Consider the following 22,461-nt stretch of genomic DNA (forward strand, 5'->3'; position numbering starts at 1 on the left):
AGTTCTTTGTTGTAGGTTGACAGACTGGCCTTGTACTCGGCCCAGTTTTGCTCAACGTTTTCAGCCTTAGCTTTATTGAAGAGTATCCGGGAGGCTTTCCGGAGTTCCCCCAGTTTCGGATTCCACCATTTAGGTTTCCTCCGGCCTCTGTTCTTGCCAGAGGGGCAGGCTTTATCGAGCGCCTTATTGCAGGCGTCGGTGACGATGTTAGGAAGACGAGGCCACGGCCTCCCTGCAAAACTCCTCCTGAAGTGGGGGCTCAGGGAGAATACGACAGAGATAATCAGAGTACCGAGTCCAGTTTGTCCGCCTGATGTTCCGGAATTGAACTGGCTTCGGTACTGAGAAAGAGAAAACAGTTTCCACGTACCTGTGGTCCGAGAAGGAGTGTTCTTCTAGGACCCTCCAAGATACAATGTTACTCTGTATCTCATGAGAGGCAAGCGTGAGGTCCAGGACCTCCTTGTGGTTTTTAATGATGAAGGTGGGATCACTACCCCAGTTTAATAAGACCATCTGAGTGGTCAGTAAGTAACTGAAAAGGTACTCACCCCTTTCGTTTGTGTCAGTGCTTCCCCACTGACAGTGATGTGCGTTGGCGTCGCATCCCACAATTAGGCCGAACAGTCTGCGATTAGAGCCCGGAGAGGCGCGTGTGGAGGAGGGTCTGGCTGATCATGCCCCATGTATGCGGAGCAGATCCTCAGTGAGCGCTCCTGGCCTTCGAGGCTCACTGCGGTGTGGTCCTCGTTGCTGAAATTTGGAAGCAAAAATAAGTACAACTCTCTTTTTGCAAGAATGCAGGTACGAATTTTTCCTACGATTTCAGCTACGTATAGCTTGTAGTCTGAAGTCCTCAGACCGGAGACCCTGTTTCCGCGGATCCAGGGCTCCTGAATTAGGACTATGTCGGCTCCACCCTTGGCCAGGTGGAGCAGTAGAGCATCGCATGCTGCCTTACAATGGTGGATGTTTATCTGCAGGAGCGTCAATGACATTCCTGAGGCTCGCCTCCGACCTCCGCTTGCCTGCCCTTGCGATCGGACTTGTAGGTGGATATGTTGACTTTTTTGTTCCCGAGGGGTTCTAGCGACTCCTCATTAAGGACGAGGATTATCTGGCGCCTCTGTCCTAGGGTATCCTCCGCCTTGGCCACCTTCCAATCGGCTGTAGGAAGGTGGGCGTTGCAAACCTGCAGTAATCTGAGGATCTTTTCAGGCTCTGCGGGCTTAGCCGAGACCCATGCTCTGGCTCTTGGTCGGCTGGGGACATCTTCCCACTTCACGGCCTCCAGTTTCGCCCCTGGATAAACCTCTTTGAGAGCAGCCACCGCTTTCATGTAAAGGGCCGCAGAGCGAGCGTCTTGGCAGGCGATGGCCTTCACCTTGCCTTGATGCCACCCTGCGTCCTCACACTTTGGCGGTGATCCGCCGTTCTCCTCCAGTTCCTGTAGGAACCGGTCCTAAAGCTCGTTCTCCACCAGGTGCCACTTGTCGCGAGGGACATGGCCGTCCTCGGCGCCCCTGTCAAGGACACCGATTAGGATCTTTCCCCTCGCAACCTCAGCGAACGATCGGTTCGTGAGGTGGGTCTTCACCGGCTTGGCTTTCTTGGCCTGGCTGACTAGCGGGATCCTCCGCTAAACGTTGCCGCTTGTTGGGGGCCTTGGCTGCGCCCTTTCCGGCTTTGGCTGGCTGCAAATGTGGCAGGATTGAGGAGGCCCACAGCCTCTGCTCCTTTCCTTCGGCTGACGACCTGTAGTTGGGGTCCTCGTTGGCCAGGATGAAAGCCGCTCGTCTCCTGTCCTGGTACGACGGCTTTCCTCCCCGTTGTGCAGGGACGCTACCTGTCGGGGCTTCCTTGGGTTCTTGGGTCCCGGAGCGCTTACCAGCCACGATTTCGCTCTGCTTAGCAACCACCCCGGTACCCGATTCGCCCTTGGAGCCACCCGACTTGGAAGGACCCGATTGGCTTTTCAGGCCCCCCCCCCCCCCCCCCCCCCCCCCCCCCCCCTCGCTGCGGCTGCTGCTTAAAGACGGTGGACCGACTGAGTCTCTTTCCCCGTCTTCGTTGGACCTGGTTTCCCAGGTGTTGATTTAGAGGGATGGTCTTGTCCCTCCGGTACTTTAAAAGGAGTACCGAGCTACTTTGCGGTGTTGTTGTTTTTTATATTTTTGTAGTTTTTTATAGTTGTTCCTACGAGTAGGCGGGAAGCGGTTGGTCACCCGCGGCATAGCCCGCTTGCCCCGGGAAGCCTAGTTTAAACTGGAGGTCGGTAGGTATCCAGATCTGCATATTAGCGGCCGGGCACCCCCTCGGCCATGCATCCCTCGGCATATAACAGTGTCACCTTGGATTGGGGTAATTTCACTGAGAGTTTTCTTCTCTCCGCCCGACTACCATTCGCCAGCATCATGGCAGAGACATGACCGTGCCAGGACCTGTTTCCAGTCGCACTTCCACCGGTGTGTACAGTTACGGCGGGTGACGGTTCGCTCGCAACCCTCAGTACCCTGGGTGTGGAACGCAGGCACTGGGTGTTCCGGAGTGGCTGCGCCTCATTCCGAGTTTACAGTTGTGCGAGCCGACCCGCCATCCGTTCATCCCCCTGTAGCACCCGATGGCTGACGGCCTGTCTGGTCACTAACAAAACAGAAACGGACAATGCAAGCTTTTATAGATTTTTGTTATTTTGTACAAAGATTTAAAACGCTAATGTGGGAAAATTCCGATCTCAAAGGGAATGTACTCATATATTTTTGATCAGAATAGCAAATTTGGTCCATCTAGGTCTATATCAGTCGATCTTGTAGATTTCACAAGTTAAGTTCACGATTATTTTATGTCAAACAATAAACAGGCGTATCTCTACTGGTTGTGTAAATGTTCGTCACAAAATGAAAAAAGCATCACCGCCTCATAAGGTATATATATTTTTGATGAACCGATCGTCCTAACCATTCTATATACACGTAAGTGCGTCAGTTCATAAAAGCAAAACGTGCGAAACGATCCCCTCGCTTGTTTATAAGTCATGATTGCTGGTTGGCGTGTTTGATCGTATGCATTTTAGGTATACTGTGTGCGTTGTTACATTTTGTTGCCAGCTAAGCCATCAACTTTTTATACCCGATACTCAAAATTAGTATAGGGTTATATTGGATTTTTGGTAAAAGTGGATGTGTGTAACGTCCAGAAGGAAGCGTTTCCGACCCCATAAGATATATATATTCTTGATCAGCGTCAATAGCCGAGTCGATTGAGCCATGTCTGTCTGTCCGTCCCTATGAGCGCCTAGTGCTCAGAGACTATAAGAGCTAGAGCAACGACTTTTTGTATCCGGACTTCTGTGATATGTCACTGTTACAAGTATATTTAAAAACTTTTCCCCGCCCACTTCCGACCCCACAAAGGGCGATAATCTGTGGCATCCACAATTTCAAAGATACGAGAAAACCAAAAACGCAGAATAGTAGAGAATGACCATATCTTCTAGACTGCAGATTCTGAATTGGATCGTTTCATTATTATAGCCAGAATCAAGAAAAAAATTTCATTTTTTCTCGCTCTGTCTCTCTCTAACTCACAGGTTTCATGGTCGGCTTTGCCTATTCCAAAATATGAGTTCCTAGATCTCAGAGACTATAAAAGCTAGAGCAACCAAATTTTTGATCCACACTCCTGTGATATCGGACCTTGACGAGTTAGTTTCAAAATTTCGACACACCCCCTTCCGCCCCCACGATGGACGACAATCTGGGGCATCCACAAATCTTAGAGACTATTAAGTCTAGAGTGACCAAATTTGCTATCCACACTCTTGTTAGATCTCACTATAAAACGTTAATCTCAAAATTTCGCCCCACCCCCTTCCACCCCTACAAAAGACAAAAATCTATGGCATCCACAACATTGAAGATACGAGAAAACGCAAAATCATAGAGAATGACCGTATCTATGAGATTGCTGAATCTGGATCAGATCGGATAATTTTTATAGCCAAAAGTAACAAATCAATTTGCAGTGGCTACGCAGCGTTCGACGGCATGTTCAGACATGTTCTCTGTCTCTCGCGCACGCACACATTGTCGCTCAATGTAGCCATACTGACTATGTATCGTGTACAAATGTAGAGTTGCGGTCTCCGTGCAACTCTTCTTCGGATTAACATTGCTTTTTCTGGCTTCTATAATTGTATAACCATCTACCTTGGCATACACTACGGCAGCATAAGCCTTTTCGAATGCATCGGCAAGCCCATGAATTTGCATCGACTTATTGTGCTGATAATTTAGCCATCTTGGTATCCGAATGCTCTCTAATTCTGTTAAACTATCTTTAAACGAATTCCATACCCGAGTATCCTGTTCTGATAATTCTTCATCCCAATTTTTGTCTGCTGGCCAAAATTATTGAATAAACAATTTTCCGACAACTGTCACTGGAGACAACCAGCCTAAGGACATAAACTCGGTTCCCATAGGAGTCCCAATGTTTTTACGGATTCATACTCCTCTATGGTTAATACTTTATTTTCTTTGTCATCTCTAACGCCTTATATTATCCATTTGTATTTTCTTAAGTTATACCCAAACTATTAAACTTCCCGGTAACTTCCTAGTTGTTTGGTCTTCTTTATCAATATTAATTTGTCGGTGCATTTTTTCAATGTCCGCAGATATTAATAAAAATGGCCATTTACGCCATATCACCATAATATCGAAAATGTCTTTTTGGACTCTTGGTCAAACCCACTTGATATCATTTAAACTTTTATTGTTAGTGGTTTTCGCTGAAGCATCGAAAACCACCCTCAGCTTTGTCGTTAGACTGGATTCGCTTATGACTCCTTGATGGGGCAAATCATATTTTCCATCTTAGAGCTCTACTATATGTCCTAAGATTTTATATATACATGCATAAACTTTATGAAATTTTTTTTAATTTTATATTATTGCTGAGCTTTCTTTCTAAACTGTAAAATCGCGCCATAGCTTGTGGTTTGAATATCCTAGATCCATTTCATTTTTAAATGGTATTTTAAACACACACTTGCCTTCTCATCTCTTCTTGTTGTTTCCAAGAAATGCTTCTCGCAAACATCTTCAACGTCATTCTTTTCATTTTCCAATTACCAGATCCGCTCAAAGTCCCCAACGTCTATTGTTGTCGCCAAAATCAATTTATCACTTTTTGATTTGGTGCAATCGGATATAATCCATCCGAATTCTGTATTTCGACCTTTACCTGTACTTCGAACATATGTTGGGCTGGTCGCAACATGGCGGGAACTATGCGGATGTGCTCCGTGACAACTTCTTCCCTGTTGCGGAGTCCAATGCAAACATTGCCATCCCGATCGAGGGTCCGCCGGCCCTCAAAGCTTTCGAGGTTGATGCATGCGATGCCAGGTTGAATTGCAGGCGCTCAGCACCTGACAGCGATGTATTCCCACTGCCTGGAAACAGGGCACTTCCCAACGGAATGGAAGCATCCTGGTTCCACTTCTGAAGGGACCCGATTGGGACCCTTCTGCGCAGTGTCCGCTTCTCAGGAGAGAATGCGGATCCTAGACAGGTTGGCCGGACTGGCGTTCTCCAGGCGACAACAGCGGCTGAACGTGCTAGCGGTGCACGGGCCTTGTGGATTCTCTATCCAGGGCGAGTATCGTGGTTTCTGTGGTTGATACCCAAACGTTACGCGGGGAGAGCGGAGTTCCGCTCTAAACCGGGTGCCAAGACCGCTATGTATTTGCCATAGCTTCTTTTGGCGCATCATACCAGATTCCATACCAGATAAATATCGCACTTTCGGGCAAAGCTATGCATCAGACGTAGTGGTTAAAGTCCCTACCTGTGGAACCGCCACGTTAAATAAGGCTGAGAGATCATACTCATTCTTCCATCATAACCGACAGTACCGCGGTGAGTGCTCCCAGTGCGGGTGTCCTTGTTGCTGGCGATTTCCTGACTGTTCCTGTTCGATTAACGTTTTCCTCCCTAATTTTGTACCCAAAGAGTATAGGGGTATTGTAGATTTTTGATAAAAATGTTTGTGTGTAACACCCAGAAGGAGGAAGACTATAGCTCTTTCTCGCCTGAAGGCTTTATACGACTATCGAATCGATGCCCAAGAGGGTCAAATGTGGAATAAATGCCACGCGGGGTTCCACAAAATATAAATAAATTTATATTTGGACAAAAAATAAATTCGGAATAATATTATTTATTATTTGTTTAAAAAAACCAAATTATCTAGTGGGTCATCATTTTTAAAATTTAACTGAATTTTTTTACCTTTGTTTGGTCAAATTACTAATTGAACGTTGAAAAAAGTGTTATTTGGAAAAAGATTTCGTTTTAACTAAAAAATGTAATATGTACTTTTGTAAAGAACTGATTTATAGCAAAAAAAAAAAAAAAAAAAAAATCACGAATCGAATAACATTTTGGGGAAGCTGCAAAATGGGCTACCTTGCGTCTTGCTGGAATTGTTCAAGTCTTAATTAACCAAATGATGTTCTTACTTACTTATGAAGACCAGTATGCTAACCTTTCACAATCTCAAAACACGTAACATATACAACAAATAAATCAAAACATACTTTACAATGTTAATTATTTGAATACCTTTCATAGAAAAATACTAAAAATCCCGATTAAAATATGGTGGGGGTAATAGGAGGGTGTAAAATACTTTACCACCTCATCTTATACCTACTAGGTTAGGTTAGGTTGGGTAGAGGCGGCTGCCAGGCTCGCTCGGAGCTCGGCACACTTAGGCCGGTTTCGGCCCGTTGTGATACCGCTTGGGATCATTCCCTCCCTGCAGTGAGATTTCATGTCAACAGTTGACCCATCCAGATGCTCTTATAAAGTTTGCGATCTTTCTGGGACACATCGTGGACATCTCTGAGATGTCGTTCAGAAAGGCGGAGCCCAAGTGATGCAGCCTTCTTCTGCTGAGAGCTGGACAGGAACAGAACAGGTGTTCCACTGTCTCCTCCTCGTCCTCATCTCTGCAGCTGCGGCAGAAATCATTGTATGGGGCACCCAGCCTACTTGCGTGGGTGCCTACTAGCCAGTGTCCTGTAAGGGAACGTATGACTGCTCTGCACCTTTCCCTGCCTAGTTTGCAGAGCTCTGCGGTGCGCTTCTTATCTATGGTCGGCCATGTTTGCCGAGCTGTGCGACAACGTGGCCCTATTTGCCACTTGTTGTCTGTTAGGCGCATGTACTGCACTTTTATGATGAGCTTGCAGGTGGCCATAGGCATACAAATGTCCTCCTTATCTTGGAGAAGGGGGGTCGTAGTACCAGATCTGGCGAGCTCGTCCGCTATGCAGTTGCCCTCGATGTCCCGGTGGCCCGGGACCGATATAAGGCTGATAGCAAATTGCTGAGCCATCTCGTGAAGAGATCTGCGGCACTTTGCCACAGTAGCCGAGTTCGAGGAGATCGCGTTAAGTGATCTGATCGCAGCTTGGCTATCGCTGTAGATGTTTAGATTGGTTGCCGTGGTGGTAACCGTGTGAAGGCAGTACAGAGCCTCCCTGATTGCTGTAACTTCCGCTTGGAAGACGCTACAGTGATCCGGGAGCCTGAAAGATTGCCTTATGTTTAGCTGTTCAGCGTAGATTCCTCCTCCAACCCTGCCGTCCAGCTTTGAGCCATCCGTGAAGATGCTTATGGCCCCTTCTGGGCCGGGGAGTCCCTCGAGCCATTCGTCTCTATGATGGATAATTGTGCTGAATGGAGTCTCCGTGTGCTCCCTTGGAACTTGATAGTCCGTTCTTGCTGGGACCATGTTGTTTTTATTTAGTATAGATGAGTGACCTATGTGTTGAGGTACCCATTGTTCAGAGTCCCTAAGACGTATTGCTGCCATTTCTGACCGCTCCTTTCCTGCAAGGTCAAGGCTCTGGAGGCATAAAATGGCGTTTAGCGCATCATTTGGTGTAGTTCGAAGAGCTCCACTGATGCAGAGGGCGGCAGTTCCCAGCTGATTGGTGATTGTCCTTATTGTTAGGGCAGGCCACCACACAGTACTACTACTGTACTACTAATTTAAGAAACTAAACATAATCAATTAATTTTTAATAAATTTTGTTGAACGAAAAATAAAAATAAAAACAAATATTGAATGATGTGAAATGAATTAAATTAATTAAGTAAATCTAAAACAGATTTCAAAAGAATAGATTTATTTTGGTTTTGAAGTTTTCGTTGCCCAGTTAAAAATGGATCCGAGCTCAACAATAATCTGTTTAATAAATCTGTATTTGTTGCGACACGTGAGATCTTCCGAGTGTGATGGAGTCGATACATTTTTATATCCTTATCCCTAGACTCAGCAGCATCTTCGGAGAGCTCTCCAATGGATACTAAAGCATGTTTAATGACATCAGGAGAATGACGTCTTTAACCTGCTGTTGTAGATCTTCATAAACTTTATTAGCTTTTTCAGGAAATGACCCATTATTTAAGCACCACTTATCAAAAAATGAATGCTAGAAAGCATACATGTAAAAGACAGGGTATCAAGTAGTTAGCACTATCCCACCTAAATTAACATTTGAACTTAAGATACCATCGATAAGACCTAACCGATATAACCAGAAGTAATTGATATTTAAAAGGCCTAACCGATAAGGGGTTATCGAAAAAGCAGTCGGTTGTTGGAAGTAGAAGCAGAAAGTTGAACAAAAAGTCGGAAGAACAGACTCATTAATTGCACATCTTAAATCATACACTTTGTACTCTTTTTCGAAAAACACTATTAATAAACGATACATTATTATTAATCTTACATACATTGATATGTGTATTGTGCCTATGTCCTTGTCCCAACTGTCCTTTAGCTAAAGTAACAATATTAAGGTAACAACAACACAGACAATAACACTGGGAACAATTAATTATTAAAACAAAACTACAGCACATTATATCGTAAAAACAGTTGTATTGCATAGTAATATAATTTTAACTTGCAATATTACTAGTCGATTATACACATATTTTTTTTTTTTTTTTCAAATCGAGAACTCACTTTGTAATAAATTCAACTGCACAGTCCACATGCATTTTTGGTCTCTCTTTTGGAGCTATTCGTTATGTGCACGATTGGAATAAATCACCGAAATCACCGATTAATAACAGACATCTATGATGTCACCGTCCTGCATATGAGCAATTGATCAATGAGCATCACCAAGTGACAGTCCACCCCCAGGTCAGTCAGGGTTTCTGTAATGGCTCCCTCGATATCGAGAAAAGTTATTAATGAGTATTCTTTGAGATGCTGAGACTTTGCTACACTCTTGTAACCCGATAAGTCTCTCAAAGGTTTTGAGTAGGAAAGACGATAAACTGATTGGTCTAAAGTCTTTCGGGGTTGAGTGTGAGGCTTTACCTGCTTAAGGGATGAAAACTATTCTTGCCTTAAGCCATGCTTACGATATTGCCAGTATCTTCCTGAAGATACTACTGTTTAGCCAGCTGATGGCCGTATCCCCGGCCTTCTGAAGTTCTGAAGGGCCGGGATTACCTGGTCCGGGCTTGGCGATTTAAACAGGTTGAAGCTGTTTACTGCCCAGCTTATGTTCCGTTTTGTAAGGATATGGTCCATCGATTCTACCGATCCCTCTCCTGGGAGGTATATCGGCTCGGTGGTTGTACATCCGGGGAAATGCGTGTCGAGCAGAATGTTTAGGGACTCCTCACTGGAGTTGGTCCACGTACCATCATTCTTTTTAAGATAACCTACTAAAGGAGTTGTTTTTGAAAAAACTTTCCGGAGCCTTGCGGCCTCCGACTTTTCCTCAATTTCGGAGCAAAATTTGTGCCAGGAGGCTCTTTTAGCCCTCCTCGTTTCCTTTTTGTGTAGTGCAAGGCTGATTTTATAGTCTGCCCAGTGAGTATCCTCCTTAGCTCTTGTGGCTCTATTGAATAGAGTCCTACAAGTTCTACGAAGGGTGTCTAGTTGCTTAGACCACCAGGGGGGGGTTTCTTTTTCCCCCTTGGTCTGGTAGAAGGGCATGCTGCCTTGTAGGCTTTGTTGCACGCATCCGTAAACCTGTTCACAAGATGGTTTAGGTTGGCTTCCGTGTTCGGGCAATTAGGGGCGTTAGCAGGGAGTAGTTTCTCCAGGGTTGTGCTATATTTTTCCCAGTTGGCTTTTCTGGGGTTGATATAGTCGTTGGGTTTCGAGGGATAATATCGTCTCGATATACCTGTGGTCCGAGAAGGAGTGGTCTCCTAGGACTTTCCAGCTCTTGATTGTGTCTAGCAGTTTGTTTGACACTAGCGTGAGGTCAATGACCTCCTGCCGATTTTTAATTATAAACGTGGGGTCGTTGCCCCGATTGCAAATAAATAAATCTGAGTTCAGGATGAAGCTGAACAGTGACTCACCCCTTACATTCGTGTCCTTGCTCCCCCATTGGGTGTGGTGGGCGTTGGCATCACAACCTATAAGTAGGTTTTTGCCCGTCCTTTCGCTGTCGCTGGCTATTTTGCGAACAAGGTCGTTGGGAGGATCATCCTCCTCGTGGGCCATATAGGACGCCACCAGCCTGAGATGATTCCCGTTCAGCTCTAGGCTTGCCGCCGTGTTATCGCCATCGCTATAATTATGGAGCAGAAAGATATTTAAATGCTTTCTCGCAAGTATGCAGGTACGGATTTTACCTTCATTTTGGGATACAATTATCTTGTATTCCATCGTCCCCAATCCACAGACCTTGCTTCCTACCACCCAAGGCTCCTGAATCAGGACTACGTCGGCAGCCGATGCTGCTTTACAGTGGTGGAGAGTGATTCAAGGTTCTCCACCACTGTAATATCTGCGTCCGAGTCGTCTGAGACCCTCTCTCGGCACATTGATTCAAAATCGAGCAACAGCTCCCTTCAGAAGAGAATCCTTCTTGGTCTGGCTCCAGCTCGTCGTCAGGCGCTTCGATCTCCGCAGCGACGTCCTGCACGTCTGTGTTGACAACAGGAAGCGCCGCGGCCGCCGCGTTCGATTTAAACACCTTGATGGTGACCGAGCTGAAGCCGAAGTTTAGCTCGCCTTTTACTGCCTCCATTGTCGACGAGCTTTTTGTAGAGGACGAGCATTGCCTGGTTAGTCGGGCCTTGTGTCGTCTCAACCTTGACTACCTTCAAATCCGAGGTCGGTAGTCCTGGGTTGCATCTTTGCAACATCTTGAGGATGCGTTCTGGCTCTTTGAAGGTAGCCGGCACCCAAATTCTGGCCCTCGGTCTGCTGGGCACCTCGCTCCAGTCGACTGCGACGAGTTTCGCCCCAGCATAGATCTCGCCGACCTGCGCCACCGCCGCTTTGTACAGCTTCACGGAGCGCTCGTCTTCGCAGGCAATTATCTTAACGTTTCCCTGGAACCACCCCATATCCTTGCAGACTGGCGGTGGTCCTGGGTCCTTGTCGAGGAGGTCGAAGCAGCGGTCGGCCAATGCCCCTTCCACCCACTTCCACTGACTCCTTGGAATCCTTCCCTCTGCGCTGCCTATGTCGAGGACGACAATTAGCGTCCTTTCCGCAATCTGCGCAAAAGAGACATTGGGCAGCACTCTGGAGAGCTTTGCTACCGGTCCCGGTGTCTCCTGCGAGCGCTGCCTCTTAGCTTGGGGAGTCACCTTTTTCTGTTCTAAGGGGAACTCCGGGAGCACAGCCCAAGCCCATTCCACCTTCATCAGCCAGTCGGCTGATGGGCTGGCATCGCTGCTGGCGTGTTGCCGACGGAGTATGTGTCCTGCACTCCTCTTTTCGGCATAGCGTTTGGCTTGGGCGCTTGTCGACGGCAAGTCAACCCCCTCCGCTTTACCAGAAGGTCGGGCAGCCGCAGTATTGCTTAGCTTCCTTTCCAAGGTGTCAGCTTCGGGGGTTACCTTGCCACCCACTCCGGATTCGGGATGGGACCCCTTCGGGTTCGCACAGGCACCTTCCACCTTGCAGGTATTCCCTGCTGCAGAGCTGGTAGGGCCAGGCCTTTGTGACGCTGCCTTTCCATGCTTGGGATTGCTCCCAGTTGGCGTTTGGGGAGTGCCAGACTCATTTGTTTTTTTTGTGTGTTTTTTGTATTTGTTGCTGTTTTTTCCATAATCATCCCACGAGATGCAGAGAAAGGGAAAGGTCAGCCCGGGCAGAGATCCACGTTGCCCTGGTAAGGCATCATTAGAACAGGGCGCTGCTAAGTCCCGGAGCCCTCCGTTAGCGACTGGGCTAGTTTTTATACCGGGCCCCCAGCCAGGCTGACTCTCGGCACGGGTCGAGTAACACACTTAGTCCGGCGTGGTGTGAGGTGGGTGTGGGGGTTGGGATGTGGTAGGTATCGTGTAGGGATGGGAGTGTGTGAGCTACTTATTGAGGCGGCACCACAAGCGCATCGTCAGTGCTGCTACCTAGCTAACACCCGCTGGCTGTCCGGGACTGCTTATTTCGGTACTCTCCCGTGAGGGATGCCCGCTTATTCGCAGCTGACCTACCGAGGTAGGCCGTTCGCTATCCGCAACCCGCGACCCGTCCGGTGGCCTCAGCTAGGCCCCCTTTGAGCTACCTCACGAGCTCATCAGACCAGATATACCTACTAAATATATATAAAAAATGTATACGATCTGGAGTAGCTCAACAACAAACACCAGCATACGAGACCTTTATTTACTAACAGATTTATCACACATCCAAAATTAATTCCAATTTTTTATTTATTTGTAGAGTTTATTCCATCAATAGACAAATTATTTGATGAAGACTTGCTTATTGGTAAGGGAGTCACATTGGAATCAATTCGGCCGTTGGCATATTCTACGCTAGCAGATCTAGCACATCATGTTCGTCAGAGTCTAAGTTTGGACGTGCTAATAAAAGCAGTAAATCTGTTCTCAAAAAATGTTCATGATGAGACACTTGCCGTAGGAATACAAACTATGTCTTGCAAGCTTTTATTAAATCTAGTTGATTGTTTGCGGCATCACAGTGAACTGGAGCCCCAGCGATCTCGACAAATTTTGTCAAAACTATTGAAGGTTTTTGTGAAAAAATTTGAGACTATTGCCAAAATTCAGCTACCCTTAATCGTTCAAAAATGGTAAGTAAACATTACGATATATACATATGTATAGTTGTTTGTGTGTTTTGATTAGAAAACAATTGCTCTCCAGGTTCTTTCCATGCTCCAAAACGATGTTTTGCATGGAGAAATTTGAGGTGTTTTTGTTGCCTTCGGTCTTGCTTTGTAGCTAACAGTAGAAGGTGGAACAATTCCATATAATTATGTATATAACGAACATAATGAATTATATTAATTTTATTTTTAATACTCTTACAGACTTTTATAACTAAAGCTAGAAACTCAAATTATTTAGCTAATCATATTGACGTTTATGTACCTCGATTTTTCAAATACATTTACATATATTTTTTTAGTAGGATATTGTTCTACCAATATCAACTGTCATAAATTTTAACAGTTTTTTGAGAACGGCCAAGAGCCTGTCCGTCTCAACCCCCAAGGATTAGACTACACTAGTCAACAAAATTGGAATTGTTTTTTCCGCTGCGAATCAACAAGACTGTTAATGATAGACTTGATGCTTTAAAAATGTTTAATCACTTATTATACCCGATACTCAAAATGAGTATTGGGGTATATTAGTTTTATGGTGAAAATGGATGTCTGTAACGTCCAAAAGGAATCGTTTCCGACCCCATAAAGTATATATTCTTGATCAGCATCAATAGCCGAGTCGATTAAGCCATGTCTGTCTGTCCGTCCGTCCCTATTAGCGCCTAGTGCTCAAAGAGTATAAGAGCTAGAGCAACGACATTTTATATCCGGACTTCTGTGATATGTCACTGTTACAAGTATATTTCAAAACATTGCCCCGCCCACAATGGGCGAAAATCTGTGGCATCCACAGTTTCAAAGATACTAGAAAATTAAAAGCGCAGAATCGTAGAGAATGACCATATCTTTTGGACTGCAGAATCTGAATTGGATCGTATCATTATTATAGCCAAAATCAAGAAAACAATTTCATTTTTTCTCGCCCTGTCTCTCTCTACCACACACGTATCATAGCCGGCCTTGCTTAGCGCAAAACATTAGCGCCTAGATCACAGAGACTATAAAAGCTAGAGCAACCACATTTTTCATCCACACTCGTGTGATATCGGACCTTGACGAGTTTGTTTCAAAATTTCGCCACACTCCCTTCCGCCCCGCAAAGGACGAAAGTCTGGGGCATCCACAAGTCTCAGAGACTAATCGAACTGACTAGAGCTCTCACTGTTTCAAAACCATTTGTAATTTTTCACTGCAGAACTCTCCGTTACAAGTGTATTTCTTTTTGCTCACTGTAGAGAGCTCACTGCTACAAGTGTGTTTCGAAATTTCGCCCCACTTCCTTCCGCCAATACAGCAGACGAAAATCTGTGGTAACCACAATTTTAAAATTATGAGAAAATTAAAAACGCACAATCATAGAGAATGGCCATATCACCAGATTGCCGAATCTTGCCGAATCAAATCGAATTATTATTATAGCCAAAAGTAACAAATCAATTTGCAGTGGCTACGCAGCGCAGCAACTCACAACGTTCCCCCTCGTTTTTTCTTGGTGTAGTTAAAATAATGTTTAAGGCTGGTATTTTGTTCACTGTTTTTTTCACAGGTAAAAAACAAACGCTTTGTAGCTTAAGCTTATCCAATATGTTATCGTCAACGTCAACGCTGTCGTAGTAGAGTTGAGCCCCAAACAAAGCAATAGGAAAAACAACAGCGTGCGGCAATGTTTTCGCTGCTACGAGTTCGACCACACCAAGAACATAAGCCTAAAGCAACCTGTGTTTGAAAGTTGCGCTGATTTTGACCATCTTTTGGCTCAGCTGGACAACAAATTCATCGTTAGAGGCGACTTGAATGCAAACCAATGCATTGGTGCAGCTAAAAAGGGAGAGCCAGACTCACAAGTTCCTCAGCACAAGTAAACGCCCTCCTTCCTGGAATTTTTCGGGTACAAGTCGATCCCTGGTATCCTACTATCCCAGGGCTCCGTAAACAGCACGCCCTGAGCTTTGACTCCCTGCCACTGATCGTGACGCTGTCAATGACCCCCAGACGATCCCAGCCAGAGCAAGGTTTCTTAGCCGGTCTCCAATATTGCCCTGATCAGAAAGACTCTCTGGACCTCAATATGGCAGTCGACGACATATGTACATAGAGCGATAGACATTCTCGTCTCCAAAGTAAGCAATGCTGCTGTAGCTTCCGCTCTTCCAATGGACTTCCAACTCACGAAGAGGAGCAGGAGGAGGACACGAGCAGGATCCTCCAGAGTCGACATCAGAAGAAAGCTCGAAAAGTGACCTTTGTAAACTAACCAGGAACCAGGGACAAACCACGCACCGACTTCCAAATAGGAAACGGGACGACTCCTGGACAGGTTGAAGGCTTTGCGTAGAAGGGTTGAAGCCTTTGCGTTGAACCTGGAGTAGAGGTTCCAACCTTTCCAGTCTGCGTCAGCCTGTAATGCACTTTAAAATCAAAGAGGCCTGTCAAAAGACTGAAAAGAAGAAGGCACCAGGTGGCGATTGCATCGACAACTGAGTGGCAAAGGCGTTACCGCATATGTCATTTCTATTCCTTGTCCTAATCTTCAATGCCGCACTATAGATAGAACACTTCCACCCCTTCCACTTCCACGCCTCTCATGTCAAACGAGATATCCCTAATTTTTCATTTGGGCTTAGGCTCAGACAGGGCACCTCGCAACAGCGCCGTCGGGAGGATGTTGAGGCTTCGATGTTGTAGAAGGGAGTCGACGGATTGCGCTGGGGTACCTACCACGGGGCGGCTCACGGGGAAACGAGATCGGCGTTCAGCTTGGGATGCTGGAGTCGTAGACGATGTTGTTGCGGTTCACACGACCGATCGGCTGACGGCACGCCGGCAGGCCAAGCGTGCTGGACGACGAAACGAGGGTATGTTGAGTGGCGTGTGGTGGTTCTTGCCACACACCCTGCACAGCCCACCATTGCGACAATCCATGCCAGAGTGTTGTTAAGCCAGGCAGTTCCCGCAATAATACGAGCTAATCCCTCGATCACGACGGCTTGGCGTGTAAAAGGCACATTTAGAACATTGGAAATTGCCACGTGGTTACATGGTCTGATGAGGCCATGTTGGTTTAAGGACGGATTCACATTCAAGTTCAGGCGTGAACTCCGAACGGAGCGTTGAGCTTTCACTCAGTGAATATTTTGGAAATATTCCCTTCGGTTAAGCGTAGGAGACCGTTCGAGCAAGTCTGCGGAGGAAGCTGGAAGGAAATTACTTTCGTAGTAGAACCCCGAGTCTTCTACCAGTTTGTTAGGTAGTCTGGAAACTCTACTTCAAAAGGATACAATTTGATTTGCCATGCTAGATACTGGGCCTGTAAGTACCTAGCCGATAACTGTTTCTTGTCCGAGGAGAGATCCACATATGTTGGTCTGCAAGCCGCTAGCAGGACGGATGGTGGCAGATCAGCTCCAATCAGAAGATCGATTGGAGAGCTCTCGAAAAATGTAGGATCCGCCCATGGAAGGCTCGTCAAGTCTCTTTATGCGCTTGGCACTCGTAGATTTAGCTCGGGCCACGTACCGTTTTGGAAATCGGCTCGCTGGAGTTTGCTGGGTTGCTACGGTATACAAGCGTTTGGTGCCGGTCTCCACAAGTGATGCAATTGTGGGTGCTTTGGCATTCTCGTATCTGGTGGCCTCTTGGAAAGCAGCTCAAGCAAAGCAGCTTTTGCTTAATGTAATTGGAGCGGGCATTTGAAGGAAGTGAGGGCATAAACGGATTGGATGATTCTCTTTGGAGCAGAGATCACACGTGATCCTCTTTTGAGTCACTGTGGCCTCGAACGAGTGAACCATCCTAGGATAAGGATTTCCTTATCGCTCGGATCGGGTGATTGTCGTGAGGCACTTGTGGACGGCCCTCTGAAGCTCTTTTAGCGCTGTTGCTGACTCGGAACGGATTTGGGGCAGACTGAAAAGGATCTTACTGCTGCGCTCCTTCACGTAGGGCGTTCCATGCGGACTCGAAACCTTCGTTCGTGAGTGGAGCCTGGGCCACTATGTCGTGGGCCTCACCGCTCGTTTTTTTTGTTGAGGTGGAACAGTTTTTCCACTGGAGCCAACCTCGGGTGTTTTATATAGATGGCGGTGAACAGGTCTCGGAACGTGAGCCACTGCTGGTAGTCCCCGCTGAAAACTTCAGTGTCGCATGGAGGGAGGCGGCAATCGCCGGTAGTCGTCACTTGAACGGCAAGTTGTGGCGTGTGAGGGTAAGTCGGGGGCTCGAGCTGATTGTTTGGTTCGGTCATCGTTCATCCCTTGGACATCAGCTACACCCTCTCGATCCGCCATCGCCACCGAACTGGCCTCGAACTCCGCGTCCACCTTCGCCCACAGGCTTCGGAGTTGATCTCGATGGACATGGGAGAGCGAGCGGGTTGGTGTACTTCTGGTCGAAGCGAGCTAGTATGCTTGCAGCCTAGGCAAACTTAGACTGTGCGGAACTGACGGCCGGTTGGACCATAGTGCTAGGAACCGTACGAGGGACTACCGAGGGGAGCAACAAGGCCTCGAAAGCAGGTGGTCTGACAGCCCTGGATGTGTTCGGGCCTCGTTCAACTGGTGCCGGACGGGAAAATGTCGGCGTAGTGACTGAATTACGAACCGTGGATATGTAGTTTTGGTGGAATTTATTGCGAGTATTTATCGTATAATGTGGCCGGAATGTATAGATATAAATACTACGATCAATGAGGAAATGTTCATCCAAGAACGAACATTTAGGATGAACAAAAATATTGAGATTTAAAACAACGGTTAAAACGGTATATAACCGTTTTATATAAAATATATATAACATATGTAGATGTGCAAGAATATGCTAATTTAAAATGGGTACGTATATGTAAGATAAATGCATATGTGCCGTATGTATGGAATCGTGTGTTATTTTTATTGACAATATAATTAGTTAAACAAATATTGATTTTGATTTGTTATTCTATATCTTTATAAAACCGAAAGAAAGTTGAGCATGCACTGAATGAATAACAAAAGTAATTACAAGAATATGTCTTTATGTTTGTTGCCAGCCGCTTGGATTGCGTTGCTTACACATATGTTTGATACATGTGATTATGTCAGCAACGAAAGCTCAGCTGGTAGCTGGGAGCGGTAGGAATATTATTTAGGAACGAGAAACGCATACAAATGTGCCCCGGGAACTCGGACTGGGATGGAAACTCGCACAAAATCACGCACTGGTTTTGGGCACAATCGAAGAGTCGTACTTATCTTGGAGTTGGAGCGATCCGCGGATGCTAGATGGGGTGAGCTTCTCCTTATGGGGAAGGCGAAGATCCGGCTCGAAGGACCAATGTTGAAAAACTCACCAACAAAACTACACTATTATTTATTAAACAGAGTGTTTTATTCACATCATAAACTGTGTCCGCATTGAAAGACGCATTGATGGTGGAAATAATTGAAGTCAACACTACAACGCCAACTTTAATAAAATACAGTGGAAAAATATTTGTTATTGGTTGTGCTGTGGAAGAAGAATTGTAAAGAGTTCAGTACGAAGAAGAAGATCCGTTGTGTTTGAGTTCTGATAAGTGAATGTTTATTGGAATACTTTTGATTCTTAGCCTAGGGTACAATTGTTCTTATGTTTATCGGAGAGTGAGAGTTCTCCCATGCATCTTATGAAGAGAGTACTACTGCATTAGTATTAGTGCGAGCGGTCTCTGCCTGAGTCTATGTTAATGCATGATCAGCATTAAGTGGACTATTGAAAGAGACCCTTAGCCTCCGTATGAGTGCGTTTGGGGTCTGCCTGTCTTTTGGGGAAATGCTTGATCAGCAGTTTGGCCAGCTAGCTGATCCGCGCTCAAGCGGCAAATCATGTTGCTGTACAAAAGGAATGTGTACAACAATGTGTAAACAATAGTTGTTTATGTCACTGCGTTTATATACGCGCTTATATATGAGTTTATATATATAACAGAGTGTTGCATATGTAGTTGCATGGGTTCACTACAGAATATTTCTTATTGTTCTGAACCACTCTCAGTAAACCAGCATTTGATCATTTCGCAGTTGCAAGCAATGCAGACAGCAAAGCGATTGGCAACGCATAGTAACGGAGTCGGCAAAGCAGTATATCAATACGTTAATAAAGCAGTCTTTCAAAGTAAGAAACGCAGTGTAAACCTCTGCCAAGCAGTACCATAAAGGAAAAACGTTTGAACATGGCTCTAGTATCAAAACGTCTGAGAGAAAAATCTGGAACTCAAGCGTTCCAGAAGTTCTAAGGATATACCAGATAATATACAGAAAGCACTGGACAGAATGTTTGCTAAACATACGCAAAAGTCTGAGGCTGTATTGCAGGCCATAGAGGAAAAGTTCACAGCAATGACCAATCAAATTCTTGGTATGGCAGAAGATGTGAAGAAACTTACTAAACGTGTCCTGCAATTGGAAAAGGCGGGTGTGGTAATCCACGAAATGGAGCAGCAGATTATCCAACTCAAAAATGAGGTACACGGTAGGCAAGAAATACGTGCGCAAGTTAGAGATCTAAGCACATAATGTGTTGAGTGCGCCAAAGGGATCATTGCGTGTGATCTACGTTTTCATGGAATACCCTTTGAAGAAGGTGAAATATTGAAGGTGAAAGACATCTTTAGGATCCGACAGAGAACTCACGGAACAGCTGTTGATCCAGTGATAATCCTGCGACTAGAGAGTGTGAGAGATAAGGCGGCGTTGTTTCGAGCTATTGGAAACTATCGCAGGGAATCGAAAAAAATGCTATCACTGGACCTAATGGAATTCAACTCGCCGGCTACGTTTTTTATTAAAGAGAATCTGGCTGTTTTCAAAAAGGCGATGAAAATGAAAAAACGAAAAGCACTATCGGCTGTTTTCACTCGTCGGGCGATCGTGAATGTTAAGAAGCATCCTGCTGGAGAGATTTTTAGAGTGGAGAACATGCATGCCTTACAAACATTGCGGGATACTTCCGAGGATGATGCAGTTAACAGGCCAGTTGAGACAGACTAGAATAACCTTTTTCGTTAATTAAACTTCTCTTAGCCCTAGCAATATAATGTTAATGTTTAAGGTTTTATGTTTTTTTAGAGCTAGAAGTGATTTGTGTATATTTCGTGTGCTAATATGCTATTAAATGTCTTTTAAATGGTCCATAATATGAATAGACTTCCAACGAATAGTAGGATATTGATTCGTACGCTGGCAAAACAGAAAGATGAAAAGAGTTTTTATGGTAAGATTGATGAGTTCCGATATATGTTTGAAATGGTGGGGATGTTGCTATATACATAAATATGAAACTTAATTCCAGATTAATATGCCAAACACCCTCCAGAAAGTGCAATAGAATACCTTTTTATAGAATTATCGGCCTCCAACAGTTCTCTTAAATTACTATTGGGCTGTCTGTACATACCACATCGCAACACAATCTACCACCAAATAATTGACGTAATTTCAGACTTATCTGTAAGCTATACTGACGTAATTATAATCGGGGATCTAAACAGCATTATACTGAAGGAACCACATATGGCGTCAGCGATGGCATCGTTAGGCTTGCATCTAGCCATCTGATCAGTTATCTGTCCCAATATTTTCCAGACACGACCTACTTTTCCTGACTTATGATTATACCCGATACTCAAAATGAGTATTGGGGTAAATTAGATTTGTGGTAAAAGTGGATGTGTGTAACGTCCAAAAGGAATCGTTTCCGACCCCATAAAGTATATATATTCTTGATCAGCATCAATAGCCGAGTCGATTGAGCCATGTCTGTCTGTCCGTCTGTCCGTCCGTCCGTCTGTCCGTCCGTTCGTCTGTCCGTCCCCTTCAGCGCCTAGTGCTCAAAGACTATAAGAGCTAGAGCAACGATGTTTTGGATCCAGACTTCTGTGATATGTCACTGCTACAAAAATATTTCAAAACTTCGCCCCGCCCACTTCCGCCCCCACAAAGGACGAAAATCTGTGGCATCCACAATTTTAAAGATATGAGAAAACCAAAAACGTAGAATTGTAGAGAATGACCATATCTTTAAGACTGCGGAATCTGAATTGGATCGTATTATTATTATAGCCAGCATCGAGAAAACAATTTCATTTTTTCTCGCCCTGTCTCTCTCTAACACACACGTAGCATAGGCGGCTTTGCTTAGAGTAAAACATGAGCGCCTAGATCTCAGAGACTACAAAAGCTAGAGCAACCAAATTTGGTATCCACACTCCTAATATATCGGACCGAGACGAGTTTGTTTCAAAATTTCGCCACACCCCCTTCCGCCCCCGCAAAGGACGAAAATCTGGGGATATTCAAAAATCTCAGAGACTATTAAGGCTAGAGTAACCAAATTTGATATCCGCACTCCTGTTAGATCTTACTATAAAACGTGTATCTCAAAATTTCGCCCCACCCCCTTCCGCCCACACAAAGGACGAAAATCTGTTGCATCCACAATATTGCACATTTGAGAAAACTAAAAACGCAGAATCATAGATAATGACCATATCTATTGCTGATTGCTGAATCTGGATCAGATCAGATAATTTGTATAGCCAAAAGGAACAAATCAATTTGCAGTGGCTACGCAGCGCCCGACGTCACGCTCAGACTGATTTTCTGTCTCTCTCGCACGCACTCTTTGTCGTGTCGTTTAATATTAGCGGCGTCTGCCGAAGGAGAGCCATACAGACTTAGTATCGGGTATAAATGTAGAGTTGCGGTTTCCGCAGCAACTCACAACGTTCCCCCTCGTTTTAATTGTAAAAAGATTGACGACGAAATATTGCACCGAAATTTTAAGAGCATTGACATTACCAAACTTAATGATGAATTTAATACATATGACTGGAATATAATATTTAACATGGATGATGTTAATTCCCAAGTAAAACAACTACGAGCTCACATAACATGTCTTTATGACAAATTCGTACCGCTGCGTAAATTAAAGATTTCACCAAAGAAAAATCCATGGTTCAACCAATGTATTGCTTGCAATATAACAGTAAGGGACAAAGCATATAACAAATGAAAACGCTACAGAACGTCTGTTCATTATCAAGAATTTAAAACTATAAAGAAAAAATTTAATACAATCCAAATTTAAAAAAAAACTTACTTCCGAAAATATTGCCACATGTGACTTATATTTGCAACACTGTCTTAACAAAATCCATATTTCCAAGTACATGGAAGCTTGCGAAAATAACACCTGTCCATAAAGGAAAAAATGAGTATAGACCAATATCAATTCTATCGTTTTTGTCAAAAGTCCTTGAAAAATTAATGTCACAACAAATTCGAACTTTCATAGATGAC

The 22,461-nt window shown here is 44.9% G+C and overlaps 1 protein-coding gene across 2 annotated transcripts in view; it reads left to right on the plus strand.

Moving 5' to 3' along the window:
• LOC117188125 (transcription-associated protein 1) overlaps window positions 1–22,461 on the plus strand; it is a 156,151-nt gene that overhangs the window by 57,887 nt on the left and 75,803 nt on the right. Inside the window, exons 7-8 of one of the 2 annotated variants that reach the window (XM_033391475.1) lie at window positions 12,733–13,105; window positions 13,179–13,275. In XM_033391475.1, coding sequence (XP_033247366.1) covers window positions 12,733–13,105; window positions 13,179–13,260 — 455 coding nt within the window. In that variant the 3' untranslated portion in view covers window positions 13,261–13,275. Of the gene's footprint in view, window positions 1–12,732; window positions 13,106–13,178; window positions 13,276–22,461 lie in introns of those variants that run through there. The other variant, XM_033391474.1, reaches the window with a different exon arrangement.

The sequence above is a fragment of the Drosophila miranda genome, chromosome 3 (genome assembly GCF_003369915.1).
Source record: "Drosophila miranda strain MSH22 chromosome 3, D.miranda_PacBio2.1, whole genome shotgun sequence".
Taxonomy (NCBI): domain Eukaryota; kingdom Metazoa; phylum Arthropoda; class Insecta; order Diptera; family Drosophilidae; genus Drosophila; species Drosophila miranda.